We start from the raw sequence: 19,315 nt of genomic DNA on the forward strand, positions 1-19,315 counted from the left end.
TGGATAGTGGAGCTGACTGAGGCTGGAATCACAAGAGCATACTTGCATTTGGAGAACTACAGCTGTCCCAGAAACCACACGATCTGTATTCAACAGCACTGGAAACAGAGGGTTGCAGTGGTAAAAATGAGATGTTCTGCAAAGCAGACCCATATGGGAAGTTGCTGGTTTGCTGGTTTTACCTCCCTGAGTACACCAAGCACTTCTGTGCTCATGATTCAGGCTTGCTGAGGCTTAGGAGTGGATCATGGCATTGAGTTTCTGTGCATGCACACACTCTCTCATATAATAAATTGATTTAAAAAAAATATATATATATATACATATGGCACCATGCCAGGAGGCAACCAACTGGATGGGGCTCCTTAATGGAGCCTTGAAGCAAGACTGGTTAGGACCCTATGGATTGCATAAACCCCAGAGACTTTGGAATAATTTAGGGTGGGAAATACTTCAAGAGAAAAATGTCGAACTTCCATTAAGAGTGGGAGTTCAAATAAGTAACTATAGAGAGATTTATATTTACACGCTAAGATGATTCATCATGGTTACGTATCTATATACAGAAAAAAATTTCTAGATGTTGATCAATGTGCATGTACTAGACAACAAAGATATTTTAGGCCACACCATGGTAAGGACCCTGGAGCCACCTGCACCCAAGAAAAATCTCAGTAGCCCTTGGTTGGAAGGACTTGCTTATAACTGGGAAGTGGAGTAGAATTCCAAGAGGACACACATTGAGTGATAAACCAGTACATGTTTGGGATGCATGTGCTGCTTCGATGAGTGCATTTCCCAGAACTCCAAAGGACTGGAAACAGAGAAAAGGGACACAGAACTCAACCAGTCATCCAGATACAAATGCTGAGAGGCTCAGCACGAGCTGGGCAGGAAGAGGTCCTCATACTCTTATACAGATACCCTGAGGTGTGTAAGTCAGTCCGGGGTAAAAAGTGAAGATACATAGGACACAGCCTGAGCAAATACTCTAAGACAAATGATAAGGAATGACAAGTGAGACACAAATTTGAGCTCACAAAAAGACAGCCTGAGAACAGCAGGTCTCTGCTAATAAGCTATATAGGGTGGGGAGGAAGGGGGGAAAGCTGCTTGGTATGAATTTCCATCACACAAACCATTTTAAAGCCCTTTCTGCATTAAGCCAACCAGGCACCCATTTGTTTTCTCAGCAAGTTCAAATTTATTTCCAAATGGCAATGTATTTGAAGTGCTGAAAAGGCAAAAAGAAAAAAAAAAAAAACCCTACCCTGATTTGCTGCTAATTTGGTTCACGTTCTAGAGGAGAAACACACTGGGCACCAGTCACCTTCAGTCAAAGTTTCACTGCAGGTCTCTCAACTAAAATCCCTAAGCCAAAATAAACTATTTGTATTGGGCCAGCCCTGTATGGTAGTGGTTAAACACCAGGTACAGGGAACAGGGTCCCACATGACCAACTGCAATTCAAATCTTAGGCCCAGCAACATGAAAAGCATGCTAGGTACTAATGTGCCCAAAATCCCAACATGATGGAGAAATGGGAGAAAAAAAAATTGCAGCATGACCATGCCCCATTTGGAAGTGATTTCTTAATCTCTCTCTCTCACTCACCTCCCTCCTGCCCCACCCCAAGGAGTGCATATAGCCTCTGACAATTAAATAAATATATATGTAAACATGTACACATATACACACACACCATAAAGGCTAAGGAAAACAATAATGTAAAATGTATGGATGTATACTCATCCATATTATAATTTTCTTAATCTGAGCCAGAAAGAATCAAACCAAATACACTGAGTTTCAAGAAAGAGCTATTATAACCCTTTTGTTTTTCCCCCCTTTACACCTGTTCACATTCAGAAGTTTGAATGATCTATATCCACTCAAACTACTGGTTCCTACTCAAACTACTGGTTCCAGACTGAATATAAATTCCTTCATTCAGTCATTTACTGAGAATAACCCAGGCATTTTATATAAACTGGCCCTATTTTCACAACAACCTTGCATGGTAAGAGTTACCCTGCTTATAGATGAAATAACAAAAGATCAGCGGGCCAGGAGACATCTCCAAGGTCACACTGAATCCTGCCAAGTTTTCTTTTTGGACCATTTTGTCCAAATCCATGAATCTCTCTAAGCCTTATTCATCTCCATGTGAGTGAGTCAGGGCTCTGCAGGTCCCTTTTACCCTGTGGTTTTAAGATAATTTTCAAGCTATTTCATATGCCCAAACATACAGAGACAGTTGGGGTTCTCAGAAGGAAGTGAGTTCCCAGTCTGCAGAGACCCTCAGACCACTTTTCTTGATCCAGGAAAGCAAAGGCACACATGGGAAGGCTGTCTAATGGCAGAGAGTTTCCCAAACCTGAAGACCTATGATATTCTTCAGTCAATGGTAAAGAAAAGAAAGCACTTACCATAAGGCAGGGGCTGTACTTCTACTTAATTAGTTATACACTGCAGCACAGAGAGCTTCTAGGACTGTCTTCACATTCCCCCTTTCTTAGAGTCTAACAAATGGTCTCCAGGTTGCATGGAACTTGGGTAATAAAATAGGAGTTAACATATCTACACACCTGAAATCATCTGACTGACAAAATACCATGAATCACTTAGATTTCTCTCACATGTGGTTGCAAGAACTAATAAAAACTGATGGAGGGTGGAGGGGAATGCATTGGCTCCTATCATGGAAAAAATCTACAGATACACACATTCGGCTCCAGGCACAGCTTGATTCCAGTCTCACATGATGTCACCAGTCTCGTTCTCAGCTCTACTCCCTCTGAGCTGGGCCCACTTTCAAACTCCATGTGGTTCCCAGATGGTGGAAGCTCTTCCAAGCCTCACGGACTCACATCTGCACACTTCCATAGCAAGAGAAGAACAAAACAAGATTGTCCCTGCAAGTGTCTCAATGCATCACTTTCTTCCTGACAAAGTGACTCACCACATTCCTGAACCCATCACTATGGCTGAAAACATGGAGTACCCTAACTCATTAAGCTACTCAAACCATACAAAGGGAAAAGTTGGCCCTCATGGGAGATCCAAGGCCACTTTGAGCCACTGGTCCAGAAGGAAGGAGAAGAAATAGCTATAAAAAATAATATTGGGGGCCAGCAGTTAGCGTAATGGCTATGTCGCTGGACTCCCATGTAGTCGACCGCGGTTTGAGTCCTGGACCTGGCGGCTTAAACTCATGCTGGGTGCATGTGCCTGCGTGCTCAAGATCCCAAGAGGAGAATGGAGGAGAAGGGATTGCGGCGTGGCCATGCCCCCGGGTGGTGATTTCTCACTTTCTGTCTCTCTGTCTCTCTCTGACTTTCTGGTGAGCACACACGCCCTATAGCAAAAACCTCTCAAAAAAATAAATAAGTAATATCGGATTGTTGGAAAAGTCATGACATGTTTTCTATGCAAAAATGTGTCATGACTTGTCTGACAACCCAATAGATTAGTCCCACACATTAGGGGAAAAAAAATTATTTAATTTCTCCTCTCCATATCATTTAGTGCTTGCCCTTAATTCAAAATTCAACCCCTATGTTTACCAATGACTCTCAAATGCATTAAAAATAATGATAGTTATAACAATAAGAGTAATAATAGCTAAGAGTACTTACTCTATTAAGCACTTCCCATTTATTATTTCGTTTAATAGTCTCCCGACCTCAATTTATAGACAAGAAAACTAAGGCTCAGAAAGGTCATTACTTACACAAGGTCACAAAACAGGAAGCAGCATAACTGGAATTCAAACCAAGATCCAACTCAGGAACCATGTTCGTAACCAAAACCTCACTCTCTCTCAATAACATTCTTACCTGTATCCCTGACACGCCCCTCGGCTGAGGGTCTGAATTTCTTTTCTAGGTGCCTGTTCTGAACCCTAACATGTGGAAGCGATCCTACTGCTATTCAAATCAGCTGCACTACTTTTGGCCAGGTGTTAAGGCTCTGAGTCAAGAAATCATCACCTTACACTTGCAAGCTGCTTTCCAGCACTGGAAACAACTGAAATAAGCAGTCTGCAGGCAGCTGGATGCTGGCCCTTCTGTCCACCCAGCCCCACCAGGGGAAGGGACTGCCTTCTGTCATTCATCTGGACGGCAACAGCAGCCTAAATTCTATTACTTACCACAAACGGTCTCATTAAAATAATCCCATGTGCTTCTGCTCTGTAAATGTGCCATTAGGCAGCTCAGTAGGAAACATTTCCAAGCAGAAAAAAATGTTAATCCAAAAATGACAGAGTAATAAAAAAATTCTTGATATGCAGCATGTAAGTGAGCAAATGTACAGATCTCATGTGACCTGTAATCTAATTTCTGCTCTCCCATGTCATTTAGTGCTTGCCCTTAATTCAAAATTCAATCCCTATGTTGACCAATGAATGACTCTCAAACCCATTAAAAATAATAATGATAGTTATAATAACGATAAGAGTAATAATAGCTAAGATTTATTGAGTACTTACTTTGGACCTACACACTCTAGAAAAGTAACATTTCTACTATTCTGAAACAAAAGAACTTGTAAAAAACTTAGATTTATGGGAACCAGCAATTAGCGCAATGGCTATGTCACTGGACTCCCATGTAGTCAACCGCGGTTCGCGTCCCAGACTCGGTGGCTTAAAACTCACGCTGGGCGCGTGTGTGTGTGTGCCCAAGATCCTGAGAGGAGAATGGAGGAGAAGGGATTGCGGCATGACCATCCCCCCTGGGGGTGATTTCTCGCTTTCTGTCTCTATGTCCCTGTCTGTCTGTCTGGTGAGCACACGCTCCCTATAGCAAAAAAACTCTCAAAAAAAAAAAAAAACAACTTAGATTTATTTTCATTTTTTTTTTTTTAATTTTGCTATAGGGCGCATGCACTCGCCAGAAAGACAGAGAGAGAAAGAGAGACAGAAAGTGAGAAATCACCCCCCCCCCCAGGGGGGGATGGCCACACTGCAATCCCTTCTCCTCCATTCTCTTCTCAGGATCTTGGGCATGCACGCACACGCACCCAGCGTTGAGTTTAAGCCGCCGGGTCCAGGACTCAAACTGCGGTCGGCTACATGGAGTCCAGCAACATAGCCATTACGCCAACTGCTGGTCCCTATTTTTATTTTTTAATTGCCAGAGGGCATGTATACTTACCAGGGAGAGAGACAGGGAAAAGAAGAAAGCATCCCCATGAGGAATGGTCACATCACAAATCCCTTCTCTATTTCTCCCTTTCAGAATTTCAAACACATACATACATTTACCTGGTGTTTTTTTTGAGACACTAAGACTAGGATTTGAACCATATAGTCAGCCATGTAGGATTTGGCTGCATTAACCATTAGGCTATGAGGCCAGGTCTAAATTACATTTCTTAAACAAAGGGGTGAACTAACAAGATTTCACTTACTTTTGTAACTAGATAGCCAGAAAAGGATTCATCTCTTTAAAATTAAGAAGTAAGGGCCAGCAGGCAGCATAAAGGTTAAGGCGGCAGGATCCCACATGGCTGACCTCACTGGATCCAGTGGCCCAAAAATTACACCAGGCCTATGTGTATGCATGCTCAAAATCACAAGAGAATGGAGGAGAAAGGAGTGCAGTATGGCCTTCCCTCCTGCAGGAGCGATTTCTGGATTGCTCCCCACCCCCACTCCAGTAAGTACATGTACCCTATATCAAAACTAGAAACAAAAAAAATTTTTTTTTTTAAAAAGTCAGTGACTTTTCAAAACATGAACCCAAAGCCAGAGAGGAACTGTAAGGGTTCTTAACAGGCCATCCAAGCCCCCTCCGCTGCAGAGCAGAGACAAGCCTCACACTCCTGGACAAGGACTCCATTTCTCTCAGAAACATTCTGCAAAGTACGTAACCCTGACAGGGAGAGTCATCTTAACCTCAAGGCCTCTGCTGGCTCCAAATGTGTTCACGTTACTAAGGTCATTTCTCATCCCTGTGTGATTTTTTTTAAAAAAGTAAAGAAAGTGGTCTAACTACTCTAATTTTTGTTAATTTTTGGTCCAGTTTGAACTGAATTAACACTGAGTAAAGAGCTCAATACTAGGAATGAAAGGTGACACTAGAAGGCAAAATTATCATCAGTCCTTCTAGAGTACCCATAATGTGTGTTCTTCACCATCTCATAAAAGAACAAATTATCCAGTTGTGTTGATAAACATCTTTTTTCTAGGATTTTCCTAATTTTCAAAAGAAAATACATCCATATCAAGACTATGATTCAAAATAGATTTTCTCAGGACCAGCAGGTGGGTGGCATGGTAGTTAAGCCATTGGACTCCCACATTGACCGACCACAATTCAAGTCCCAGATCTGGCGGCTTGAAAAATCATACTGGGCACGTGTGTGTGTGTGTGTGTGTGTGTGTGTGTGTGTGTGTGCCCAAAATCCCAGGAGGAGATCAAGGCTCGACCATCCCCTCCAGGAGGTGACTTCTCACTTTCCCCCTCACTATCTCTGTCTCTCTCCACTGAGAGCATGTACCCTATGGCAAAAATCAAGAACAAAATAAGCTTCCTGCACCCAAAGCCAAGAGACAGCATGGACAAATATCAGGAAATGAAATATACTGCAATGGGGAGGGTAGTGAGGGAAGGGCATAACTAAAAATTGTCACAAACGTGTAGATAAAAATTTGTGAAATATTTCTCTATTTAAAGCTATTAGCTTAAACACCATTATTTGACAGCTTCATACAGTATCTTAAATTTTTCTTTCAAAAGACAAAATAAAGTATAATTATATGCAAAGTGACAGATCATTTGTGCTTTTTAATTTTGTAAATTCTTTTGGTTTTCTCCTGTAAATTCACCCTTTTCTCTGATTATCCACACAGCTGGGAGACCCAAGCACAGAGAGCAGACAAGGAAAACAGAGAAATGAAGAGACGAAATACCTGAGTTCCAGTCCCTATTCCTGTCCCTTCATACAAGAAAGGAAACTAAAATCACCACTTAACCTCACCCATGTCTTAGTTGCCTCGTCTGAAGAATGGAAACATTTGTTCACTGCCTTCATAACACTATTGTGGGAATCAAATGAAATCAGTAATATTAAGCATAGTAGAAATTGAAATGCTATGAAAAACTTTAGATACTGTTATTATAATCAAAATATTCTTATATGAAAGACTGTCAAATATACATGAATTCTAGATGCACAACTTGTATGAACTGGCAAACAGGAAAACATGCAAACGGATATTTTTCATTTTAAGTTAATTGAAAATTTAATTAAATGCTAAGGAATGATGGGAAATAAACTAACCTGTCTACATTTTGTTAAAATTCATATTCAAAATATCAGGAATTGTTTTGTCTCTGAATTAACATTCTATTCACATTTTTTCAACTTAAAATTTGGGGGGGACCAGCAGTTGGCATAATGGCTATGTTGCTGGACTCCCATGAAGTTGACTATGGTTCAAATCCCGGACCCAATGGTTTCAACCCTCGCTGGCCGTGTGTGTATGCATGCCCCAGATCCCAAGAAAAGAATGGAGGAGAAGGGACTACAGCATGGCCATCCCCCTGGGGGGTGATTTTTCACTTTCTGCCTCTCTGTCTCTCTCTGTCTTTCTGGCAAGCCCTATAGCAAAAACCTCTCAAAAACAAAAACAATGTTTTTAAAGAATTATTTTATTTTACTTTATTTATTTACTTACTTATTTATTTTATTTTGACCAGAAAGGACAGAGAGAGAGAGAGAAAGAGAGAGGAAAAGTGAGAAAGCAAGTCACCAGGTTCAGGACTCAAACTGCAGTCAGCCATGTGGGAGCCCAGTGCCCTTAACCACCACACCACCTACTGGCCTCCAACTTAAACATTTTAAACTGCATAAATGATCCAAGTCCTATCACTCACAAGCTAGGACTGATAAAGTGAGTATGCACATGACAGCACTGATGTGAAGATTGCATCAATACAGGCAAAGCTCTTCAGGCCATGTTGACACATGTCAGGTGCTATCTGATGTGTGCACTGTGGTACAGGAGATGAGAATCAGCCACATTTGGGTTCAGATCACTCCTTCAATTCCTATTTTAATTGAGATTTGACATACAAGTTTTCTCATCTGCAAATGAAGAAAATAATAGTACCTAACTCATGAAGTTGTTATGAGGATCAAAAAAATTATACACACACACACACACACACACACACACACACACATATATATATATATAAAGATTGAAAAGATACCCACATGTTGTAATTATGGATGGTTTTATCTAGAGTATACGAAGTGACTTCAAAAAAGTTTGTGGAGGGACCAGCAGATGGCATACTGTTTCTGTCACTGGACTCCCACATGGTCAATTGTAGATCAAGTCCCAAACACAGCAGCTTCAAACTCAGGCCGGGTGCATGTGCGCGAGTGCCTAAAATCTCAAGAGGAAACTAGAGAAGAAGGGATTACAACATGGCTCCCTGTTGGGGCGGGAAGGGGGGGAATTTCTCACCTTCTATCTCTCAGTCTCTCTCTTTCTCTGGGGAGCATATATGCCCTATGGTAAAAAAAAAAAAAAAAACCCCTCTCTTAAAAAAATAGTTTGGGGGAACCAGCAGTTAGCATAATGGCTATGTCGCTGGATTCCCATGTAGTCGACCACGGTTCGCATCCCAGACCCAGTGGCTTAGAACTCACACCGGGCGCATGTCGCGTGTATTCCCAAGATCATGAGAGGAGAATGGAGGAGAAGGGACTGTGGCATGACCATTCCCCCCTGGGGGGGTGATTTCTCACTCTCTGTCTCTATGTCTCTCTCTGTCTGTCTGGCAAGTGCACACACCCTATAGCGAAAACCTCTCAAAAAAACAAAATAGTTTGTGAAGGGGGCTAGCAGGTGGTGTGGTGGTTAAGATGTTGGACTCCCACATGGCCAACAACAGTTCAAGACCTGGACTCAGTGGTTTGAAAATCATGCTGGACATGTGTGCGTACATGCCCAAAATCTCCTGAGAAGACTGGAGGAGAAGAGATTGTGGTATGGCCATTCTCTTGGAGAGTGGTTTCTCACTGTCCCTCTTACTGTCTCTCTCTGGCAAGCACACAATGCCCTCTGGAAAACACTTAAAAAAAAAAAGTTCATGGAGGGGCAACCAGTGACAGTGGAATGGTGGTTAAGGTAGCTGGATCCCACATGGCCAACTACATAGTTCAAGTCCCAGATATGGAAGCTTGACAAACATGCCAAGTACATGTGTGTGTAGGCCCAAAATACTGAGAGGACAGTGGAAGAGAAGAGATTGCGTTCTGGCCATCCCTTCTGGGGGTACTTTCTCACTTTCTCTTTATCCCTCTCACTCTGTCTCTCTCTAGCAGGTACACATACTCTATAGTATATATATTCTTAAAATCATATAAACTTATTTTGGTACCCTCCCCAATTTAAATCCAGCAAAAGTTGTTTTTCTTTTTTTTTTTTTTTTATAAAATGCATTTTCTATGAACTTTTTTAAAGATCACGCTATAATATTTTATAGTACTAATACTGGTTGAATTCTTTAGCTTTCACTAGTTTCTTTTTGTCTAACACAATCTTGACGAGAAAATTATACCAGTATTGGCAGCAGAAAAAATATATGTGACATTAAAATAGCAAGCATAGGTTCACGTTCTAAATCGCAATCCCAAGTTTAATTCTTTTTCAGACTAACAAAATATTTTAAGTAGCCAGAAATATATTTATCCTGGGACCAACAGATGGCATAATGGTTACATTGCTGCACTCCCACATGGCTGACCCAGAGGCTTGAAATTCATGAGGAGCGTGTATGCGTGTATCTGTGCCCAAAATCTCGAAAAGAGAATGGAGGAGAAGAGGTTGCAGCATGACCACCACCACCCCCCCACCCCAACCAGGGGTGATTTCTTGATTTCTTGCTTTCTGTCTCTCTGGCAAGTATATGCACACGATAGCAAAAACTGTAAAAAAAAAAAAAAAAAAAAAAGAAAAAAGAAAAAAGAAAAAAAAGCAATTTGTAAGAAAGAACAAACTATATTTATCCTTAAGCAGAATACAGTTTATTTCTTTACGTTCAATTTTTCTGTAATCTCAACTCTCCCACAAAGCTTCCACACACTGTCTAATCAATCTGGAAGGCAATATTATCCACTAGAACAAAGCCATGCATTGTTAAAGTATATAAAGTATTTATCTTTTTTTTTCTCTTTTTTTGGAGAGGTTTTTGTTATAGGGCTCATGTGCTCACCAAAAAGACAGAGAGAGACAGAGAGACAGAGAGAGAGAAAGTGAAAAGTCACCCCCGCCAGGGGGGATGGCCAAGCTACAATCCCGTCTCCTCCATTCTCCTCTCGGAATCTTGGGCACGCACACACACATGCCCAAAGTGAGTTTAAGCCACCGGCTCCGGAACTCAAACCACAGTCGACTAAGTGGGAGTCCAGCAACATAGCCATTAAGCCAAATGCTGGTGCCATATTATTCCCCAATCCTTAGCAACATCATTTCTTCCAAATTTAAATGAAAAATAGATAGCTCTTTAATGAGCTTTAAAAAGCCAAGACTTTTTGTAATTTTTCATTTCCCCAATTCATTTTCAGTTTTCATTTCTACCTCCCCCGACCACCAAAAAGAGGAAAGAAAAAGATTATTTTAAAAATAGTAAGAGGATGGGTCAAAGTAGGACAAAACAGGAATATCTCTGGCACTTTTCAGGGCTGACAGCTTAGAGAAGTGTCTGACTCACCCGGGCTTCAATTTTCTTTTTGCCTCTATGGCTGCACTAGGCTGCCCTAGACAAATACGCTACCATTTTCGTACTAGGAGCTTGACTTTCAGTTCCCTGTTCTTACCATATTTTATCCTCCATCACTTTTTATTTCGACCACAAGACAGTTAAATCACAGCTTGCCAGAAAACAAAAAATGCTTAGAAACCATATTCTTATATTCTTAAACTTATTTCCTTTCCATAGTCTTCCAAGCTAGCCGGTAGTCTGATGACTGAGAAGGCTAGTGACTTCTAGAAGATCACAAGTGACTCTGGATCTAGGCCAGATAGGAGCCAGGCCTTCTCCTTGTCTCCATGTTGGGGACAAGTAAGTGGTATGATAGTTGAGACACTGCACTCCCACATGGGCAACAGCGGTTCGAGTCCTGTACATAGCAGCTTGCTTTTTCTGGGGAGTACATGTGCCCTATAGCAAATTAAATAATAAGTAAAATTAAATAAATATTTTTTTAAATGCCCACATGAAAAATATCACTGAAATCCAATAAATCTAAGAAATAGTTGCTGAAATCCAAGAAATAGACATTATTCAACAATCTCTAGCATGTCAGTGACTCATGTCTTCTCCAGGTCACCTACCCAAGGGTCAAAACAGAGAAAAGGGCAACAGAACAGGCTCTGTTTCCAGAAATTGGATGCTTCCCAGAAAGACAGACAAGACTGGAGAGAAAGAGAGTACTGGTCCTCAGACGAGCGTGCCCAGAGAGTTGCCTAAAAGATGGGTAACGGGCAACCCATCTTCTAGGGTAACCAGTAGGAAAAGCTACCTCTGGATAAAAGGTTTTCCTTATATTGCCATAATTGCAAAATACTTCTAATCTCACTTGGAAAGTTGTTGCTGTTGTTTGTTCTTCGTTGTTACTATTGTTGCTTTGTCCTGTTTTTGCTAAGCCATCTACATGTGAGTACAATGCAAATAATTCTTAAATCCACCTAAGTCGCAGGTCCTACTTCAAGATTTGAAATAATTTGCCCAAATGTTCCCCAATATAACACAATATGAAAGTAATTACCTTGCCGAAGTCACGAACATCAAACAGGTCGAATGCCTCAAAGAGTTCGCTCTTCCTCATTCCAAACGTCTCGCAACAGGCCGTGAGAAATGTCCTTATGTTCTTCAAACAGAGAAACTGAAGAAGGAGAAATAGCTATTAGTATATAGCAAATTATTCTGAAAGCTTTCTGTCTTCTGCCATGCCCAGGCTGCTATAAAAATGACAAGAAGTGTCGATCAACTTTAGTGGTAGCTCTCCAAGGACTCCTTGCAGTATCAATTACGAACAGGGAGACAGAATTTCTACCCTCAAGAAACTTACATTCGAATATGAGAAAACAGGAGTACCAAAAACCTCACCAAAAAGTAGTTTTATTTTCACGCGCTGGTAAGTGAAATAGAAAAAAATAAAACTGGAGAAGGGATCAGGAGAGCTGGTAGGATAGGGCTGTAGGGATCTTAAACAGGATGGCCAGAGGTGGCCTCCTTGAGAAGAGGACGATGGAGCAGAAATCTGAGGGCTGATGATGAAAGCCATGCAGACCTGTAGGACGGAATATTTCAGCCTACAGAGTCATCCTGTACCGAGGTACCGAGGCCAAGTGTCTGAGTATTGAGAAGGGTCAGTGCAGAGGCAGAGGCAGAGAACAGCAGAAGGTGAACTAGATGGGTAGTGGGGTTGGAAAAGGCACAGCGTTGGCCAACTTTTACCCTGAATGTTACTTTTATCCTGAATGTTACAGGAAGCCACCAGAGGCCTTGGGCCAGAGGAAAGACACTGATGTTTTTCTTTTTTTTTTTTTTCTTCTTTTTGTTGTTTTGTTGTTGTTGTTGTTGTTGTTGTTTTGGAGAGGTTTTTGCTATAAGGTGCGTGCGCTCACCAGACAGAGAGAGAGAGAGAGAGAGAGAGACAGAAAGCAGGAAATCACCCCCCGGGGGATGGCCACACCGCAATCCCTTCTCCTCCATTCTCCTCTTGGGATCTTGGGCACGCACGCACACGCACCTGGCGTGAGTTTTAAGCCACCGGGTCCGGGACACGAACTGCGGTCGACTACGTGGGAGTCCAGCGACATAGCCATTACGCTAACTGCTGGTTCCATGATGCATTTTTGTATAGAAAAATATGTCATGACTTTCTCGACAACCTAATAGAAAGGAGGAGGTTCTATGTGAGGGATGAGAATGAAAGGCTACTGGGAGTCTCGTTTCCATAGACAATAGGAGGAGAGGAAGTGAAGACAGAGTATAGACTCTTGAGTTTGCTGCAAAGAGGAACAGAGAAATAGAGGCCAAGGGAAGGTTTTTACGAAACAGTGCAAGATATGATATGTTTCTCTTCTGATGGAAATAACTTATTAGAGAGGGAACACTGGCCATGCAGGTGAAAGGGACAGGCACCCGAAGGAAGTCCTTGAGTAGAGAAGCAGAGGAGGACTGGGTGTTCAAGTGCAGAAGCTTAGTGAGAAGACGGTCAGCCCATCCACACTGACAGGAGAGATAGGAGGAAAGGCAGGTGCTACCAGCAACTTAAAACACAAAAGTTAACGTTTACTTTCAGTATCTAAAAGACACAGATCCACTGAAGCAGACTATACATGCCTTGAAAGAGAATCAATTCTCTTTAGTAGTATCAGCTGCAATGCCACATAGTAACTTTATTTACATACACATGTCAAACTTTAACATGGTTTATTTTATGTCACTTGTACAAAAATAAAGTTGCTTTAAAAAATTAAATAAACAAGTTAACCTTCAATAAGCACACGACATAAGTGCTGTCAATGTTTTATTTTGCTGGTTTTGTTTTTGATCTTTATTGTTTTTTTAATTTGCAGACAGTACATTTTACTTCCTCTACATTTGAAACACTGGGATTTTTTCAAAGGCTTAACTTAGACACAGTTTTAGCCTTTACAGGAATCATTCTCAAAGGCGTAAATATTTCAGAGGGGTTAAAACCACAAGGGAAGCCTCCTAAGTCCTTTGAAACACAAACAGCGGCCAACGGCACATGCAGTTACTGCTTTCACTTTAAAAAATTCATAAGAGACCTTTACTACACAGACGCACTCTGCATGTAGCCCTTCCACACAGAACTGCTTATTTACAGATTAAAAGCCTTGCATTCTGCCAAGGCAGACAATAATTATTCTCTTGGGGATTATACAACTGCTCTCTTGCGGTATCTTTTACATAATTAAGTGCCCCGACTCATAGCTCACCAAGGAACAAAGCATAATTGCACGTGCCACCCTCTGAAGATTTCTCACCAACCTCGAATTTTCCCCATGCACAGGGAAACGGTAGGCTTCCACTAAAGTGCTTTGACCATTCATTCAAAAAAGTGAGTGTTATTACTGAAAGCAAAAACAGTATGAAATATTGCACGCATAGAAGAGAAGTTTAAGACGCCTTCCCCTTACTTTGGAACCAATTTACCTTTATTGGTCTTTTAACTAGCTCAATTCTTCTAAACTTAACAAATGTCTAGTGGATTTGAAAAACGTCACTGATAGGTTCTCCTATTTCCAGGCAATCTTTATTTTTGTGTATTCTCAGTCAACAGTTTTTAAATGCCTGCACTAAGAACACTGAAAATGCTAAAAATAAGACAAAATTCTTCCTCAAGCGTCTCTGTTAAGTTTATTGGGAGATGTTCACGGTGCTCCAAACTTTGGCTAATGACACTAGGCTCACACACCACAGGAGTCTGGTCTGTGGCCATACACATACAAGTTGGGGGGTGGAGGAAGTGGCCCTGGACAGAAAAGGGCCTGCCCGCCTGCTGCTCCAGGACTTGCACTTTGCTTTCATCAAATTTTTTCTACTTTTCCCAGTTCTTTATATTTGTTTACATGTCAAACTCAAAGAAAATGTGGAAGAAAAAATACAATGAACACGCCATCTATCCAACAGAGTGCTTGATACATGTTGCAGGCACAATTTTTATGTGTTTACAAAATTTATTTTGCTGAGCTATTTGAAAGCAAGCTGCAGGAATCATAGCCCTTCACTCCTGAATAACTCAATATGTACTTTCTAGGAACAAGGACTTTTTCCTACATATCAACAGTCCCATAATCACATCTAAGAAAATTAACAATAAGTTCATATTATGTAATGTTCATCCATATGCAAATTTCCTCAACTGCACTATCCTCCCCCACAAAAAAATTACACAACTTTACTAAATTATCTAACATATTTACATAAAATAACTTGAAGATTTCTTAGACTTTAAAATTTTAGGAAATATAACTAATTTTAGGATTTTTAAACTAGTAAATGGATCCACACAAGATAAAGAGGTGTCAATTAAGAATGTACAAAGGTTTAAATAGCCATTTATTTATTTAACAAATATTAATGAGGTGCCAATTATGTACTAGGCATCATGAAACTTCGTAAAATACATCCTTAACTGGGAACGAATTTATTAATATATTTTTAATACAACTGAATGAAATTGCCAACAAGTAGGTAAAAAAAAGCAAAGATGGGGGCCAGATGGTGGAGCAGTGGTAACATAATGCTCTTTGTGATGCTGGACTCACAGGGAAAAGTTCAGGGTCTGTGTCCCGAGGCCTCCCTGCACACGCCAGGTGTGGACATACATGCTGATCATCTGGGGCTGACTGGGGGTGGATGATGGGGTGAGGACCCTGGTGGGGTGCCTCTGTCCCTCTCTCATGGAAAGAAGGAAGAAAGGAAGGAAAGAAGAGAAAGGGGAGGAAAAGAAAAAGAGAGAGAGAGAGAGAGAGAATAAGGAAAACAACAACAATGACCCAGGCTCTATTCTCAAAGCCATTACAGTCAGGCAGAGCATACGGAGACAGGTACCCATGGCTGTGACACAGTGTGCCAACTGCTGGGAAGGAGGCATTCGAAAGCCCCTTGGAGTCCTGGAGTATCAAGGGACAGCTTTCTGAATAACCAATAGATGAAGTGAGACCTAAAGGATGAGTAGATGTCAGTCACACACAAAGGACTGACTGGAGCTCAGGGAGGGGAAAGGAAACGGCCAGTCTTGGGTGCACAGGTGCTCCAGGTAAACTGCAATGACCAAAAGACAGGCAAAGCATGGACTCCAGGGATGGTGGATGTGGTTAGGACGGACACAACTGTGGGCAGGTGCAGTGAGAGAAGGGACTGGAGGAGGGAGCTGGGATGTGCATGGCAGGCCAAAGGGATCTGGACTTTATTCCCGAAGAAATGGTGAGGTTATAATGTTTTAAGAGTGGAATGCTCAGCTTTGTAGTTTGTGGTTATTGTTGTTGCAGTGAATTTTGAGTGCTTGTTATGTACCAAGCTGTGTGCTAAATGTTTATGCCACTTAATCCTCAGAGCAATCCAATCAGGAAAGTTTTTCTTTTTCTCTTATATATACTGAAGCTTAGAGATTTATCCAAGTTTACATAACTGCATTGTCAAAGTAATGAGTCAGCATTCAAATGCAGACACTCTGGTTAGAGTGTGAATCTTCAACTACTAGGTTACACTGATTCCATTTTGCAGTATACAGAATTAAATGTGTCTCTGTTCATTAAGGAGATGGCATGGGGGGACGAAGGCAAGACAATTAGGATACCTCATGTTAATCTCATAGGAAATGATGGTGATTTAGACTAGGTTGGTAAAAGGAGGAATGGAAAGAACTCTATGAAGTAATGTGGAAAAGAAATACCTGGTAGCTGGCTGAATATGGGTCAGGTAGAGGTGAGAGAGAAAAGGAAAGATTTAAGAATGATACCCACATCTCTGTCTTGGGCACTGGAGGGATACTAGGAACATTCACTGATGATAACTTAACCAATGAGAAATAGGGTACAGAAATTAAATCAGCTAATTCCTGTCTTCGCATACGTAAGGACCGGTAATTAGAGGCTGCCAGGCCTTCTCTCAGGCAGACCTAAGGAAAAGAGATGCGCTCTAATACAACCACCTGTGTTCAGCCATGGTCTTGGTTTCTCTGCCCCTTCAGAGACATGAATAGTTTGCTCACTCCACGTTGAAGAAATGAGTAGAAAAGCACTAAAGATAGATGGACATTATGTTCAAGAAGAACATGTGACACCACTGAAGTCTCAGACATCCCAAAATTCTACCTCAGGCCAAAGCCCTCTAGATTAGGCAATGTTTCCTAACCAGACAGCTTTCACAAAAGGAGAAGTATACGTGGTTTTTCAAGGTGCAGTCTGTTTCTGTTCCAAAGTGATGGAAAAGAAGCGCTTAAAGGTCAGGCTGCTAGAATTAACTATAAAACTAGGACAGAATGTCTCCCTTCCCTCTACTCCTTATATGAAGAGTATACGGCATCCTTTTTCTCTATGTAAGAGTTGTCTCGACTTTTCTCAAGCAAACAAAAGGAAAAATGGATTGCCTCCCTTCTCTATTAGAAAGAATAAACAACTCTTTCTCTAAACTTGTTCACAATAAGGGATTAGTTGTGTTCATTAAGGATACATTAGAGGAAAATCCGCCACTGCTTATAGGTTTCTCCAATCCCAACTGTGAAATGACACCTTGTGGGAAGGCTGGGAATTCCTAAAACAGCTTCCCAATTAGGTAGACTGGCTGAACAAGGCCCATGGAAAGCCACGCTGTCTGACGAACAAAGTTCTCAGTTCTTGGTTGGGTACACATTATTCCATCTGAAGGAGGGGCCTTGTGTTTGAGGGTCTGGCATAATTTGAATTATGGATGGTCAGTAATAAACCAGTTGACAGTTTGGAAAGGCATGAGAAGAGACTGCCATGAAACACATTTACAAACATTAAGAGTTTTCATTTTTAGCCGAGCCTCAGCCTAGACAGTATCATCCACCTCTCTCTAGACCCTTCTCTTTCTCTAATTCCTCTCTCCCTTTCCAAAAGGCTCAATTCATCCTTTGTAGAACTGGTAAGGAAGAACAGATGGAAGGGAAACATTAATAAATGGAATTCCTGCTTTACTGGGGCTTTCTATTTCTGCCCCTTTTACCATATAGTCTCCCTTTTCCTTCTATCACTCTCTTTTAAAATTAGGTTAAGTTGAATCTTACACCACCTAGAAATTGTGGGGGTTTTTTAAAATGATTTTTATTTATCAGGATTGTATTTGTCCTTTTCCCTTCTTAGTCAGTGGAACCTAATAAAACGGGCATTCTCATTGTTCCAAGGTAGAATCATGTCTACAGATGCCTCCTAAATTATTGTAAAATAATTATGCTTTGCTTAGCCTCAGTTCATGGTTGTGCAACATCTTCAAATTACTTTTATCTTGATTCTAATATTATATGTAAATTAAGGCCCTAAAGGACACTCAAGGAAGACAGAAATGGGGAAAAGTTGTTCCTTAGCTCTACCCTTGTCCTCGAGTTAGTTAAAACTCCCCTATTTTCAGTACAAAGTCAATATTTGTGTTACAATTGTCCAGAACACAATTCACTTTTAATAAAGTAAATGTTTTCATTATTTAATCAAAAACATAGTAGCTTAATATTTAAAGCTACAGGGTTTTTTTTTTCCATTTCATATGACAACGTACTTTTGTGAGTTGTAAGTAACTTTATTGAAATTATTAAGCTCCTAAGTGTAGAGCTCAGTTGTACAGACACTTGAATCCTCTTCACCCTGCAGCACCTGGCTCACACCTGTACTGGTAACAACTAGACTAGATTGTAATGTATCTGTTTGCCCAACTATTGCCCCATGAAACAGTAAACATTTTTGAGAGTAGAGCTACATTTATTTTATCTTTGTGTCCCCAAAGCTTTTGTTTACAGATGTATGTTTTTAAATAAATTGATGAATGAATGTTGATGCAGTTTATATGTAGGAAAAAATGAGCAGCCAACAGCTGTTATTGGTAAAACTATCCGTTAATAGCCAGAGATCTCGGAATGCATTTTACACTAAATAGTCATCATAGCTACTTACTTAGAAGTTAATGCAGCAGGGCTGGCAGGGGGCATGGTGGTTAAGGAGTTGGGCTCCCACATGGCCAACCATGGTTTGAGTCGGGAACCTGGTAGTTTGCTTTCTTACTTTCTTCTGTCTCTCTCTCTCGTCAAATTAAAAAATAAAAATTTTTTTAAAAAAAAGAAGTTAATGTAGCAAGATGGTTTTATTGAATTACTCGAAAAGTTATTTTTAAAACTCAATAATGTGTTGGGGCTGGCAGGTGGCGTGGTGGGGAAGGGCATTGGACTCCCACATAGCCTCCCACGGTACAAGTCCTGGACCTAGAGGCTTGTTCTCTCACTTTCTCTCTCTCTCTTGCTCTGTCCCTCTCTGGTCAAATTAAAATAAATAAAATTAATTTTTTTAAAGTTAATGACGTGTTAATACTTATAAATAAAATGAATAAACATTTAAAATCATTAGACAGTTACGTTTGTAAAGTTATTAGACATAATGTTTCACTTGGATTGCCGGTCTCTGGTGTATGTTCAGTAGTGAGCTGCTAATGATTTTGGGGGGAGCCCCAGCCAGGAATCACTGTAATACACCCACAAGCTTTGTGCTGTGTCAAACAGCTCCCGTCCTGTAAAGATGCCA

At 40.9% G+C, this 19,315-nt stretch overlaps 1 protein-coding gene across 1 annotated transcript in view; it reads right to left on the reverse strand.

Moving 5' to 3' along the window:
- The window catches only part of VAV3 (vav guanine nucleotide exchange factor 3), a gene marked incomplete at its 5' end in the record, with an annotated part of 378,218 nt that overhangs the window by 283,581 nt on the left and 75,322 nt on the right, over positions 1-19,315 (reverse strand). The window contains one exon of the mRNA XM_027772272.1: positions 11,794-11,910. Coding sequence (XP_027628073.1) covers positions 11,794-11,910 — 117 coding nt within the window. The remainder of the gene's footprint in view (positions 1-11,793; positions 11,911-19,315) is intronic.

This window comes from Tupaia chinensis, unplaced genomic scaffold (assembly GCF_000334495.1).
Source record: "Tupaia chinensis unplaced genomic scaffold, TupChi_1.0 Scaffold000270_1, whole genome shotgun sequence".
Lineage (NCBI taxonomy): Eukaryota > Metazoa > Chordata > Mammalia > Scandentia > Tupaiidae > Tupaia > Tupaia belangeri.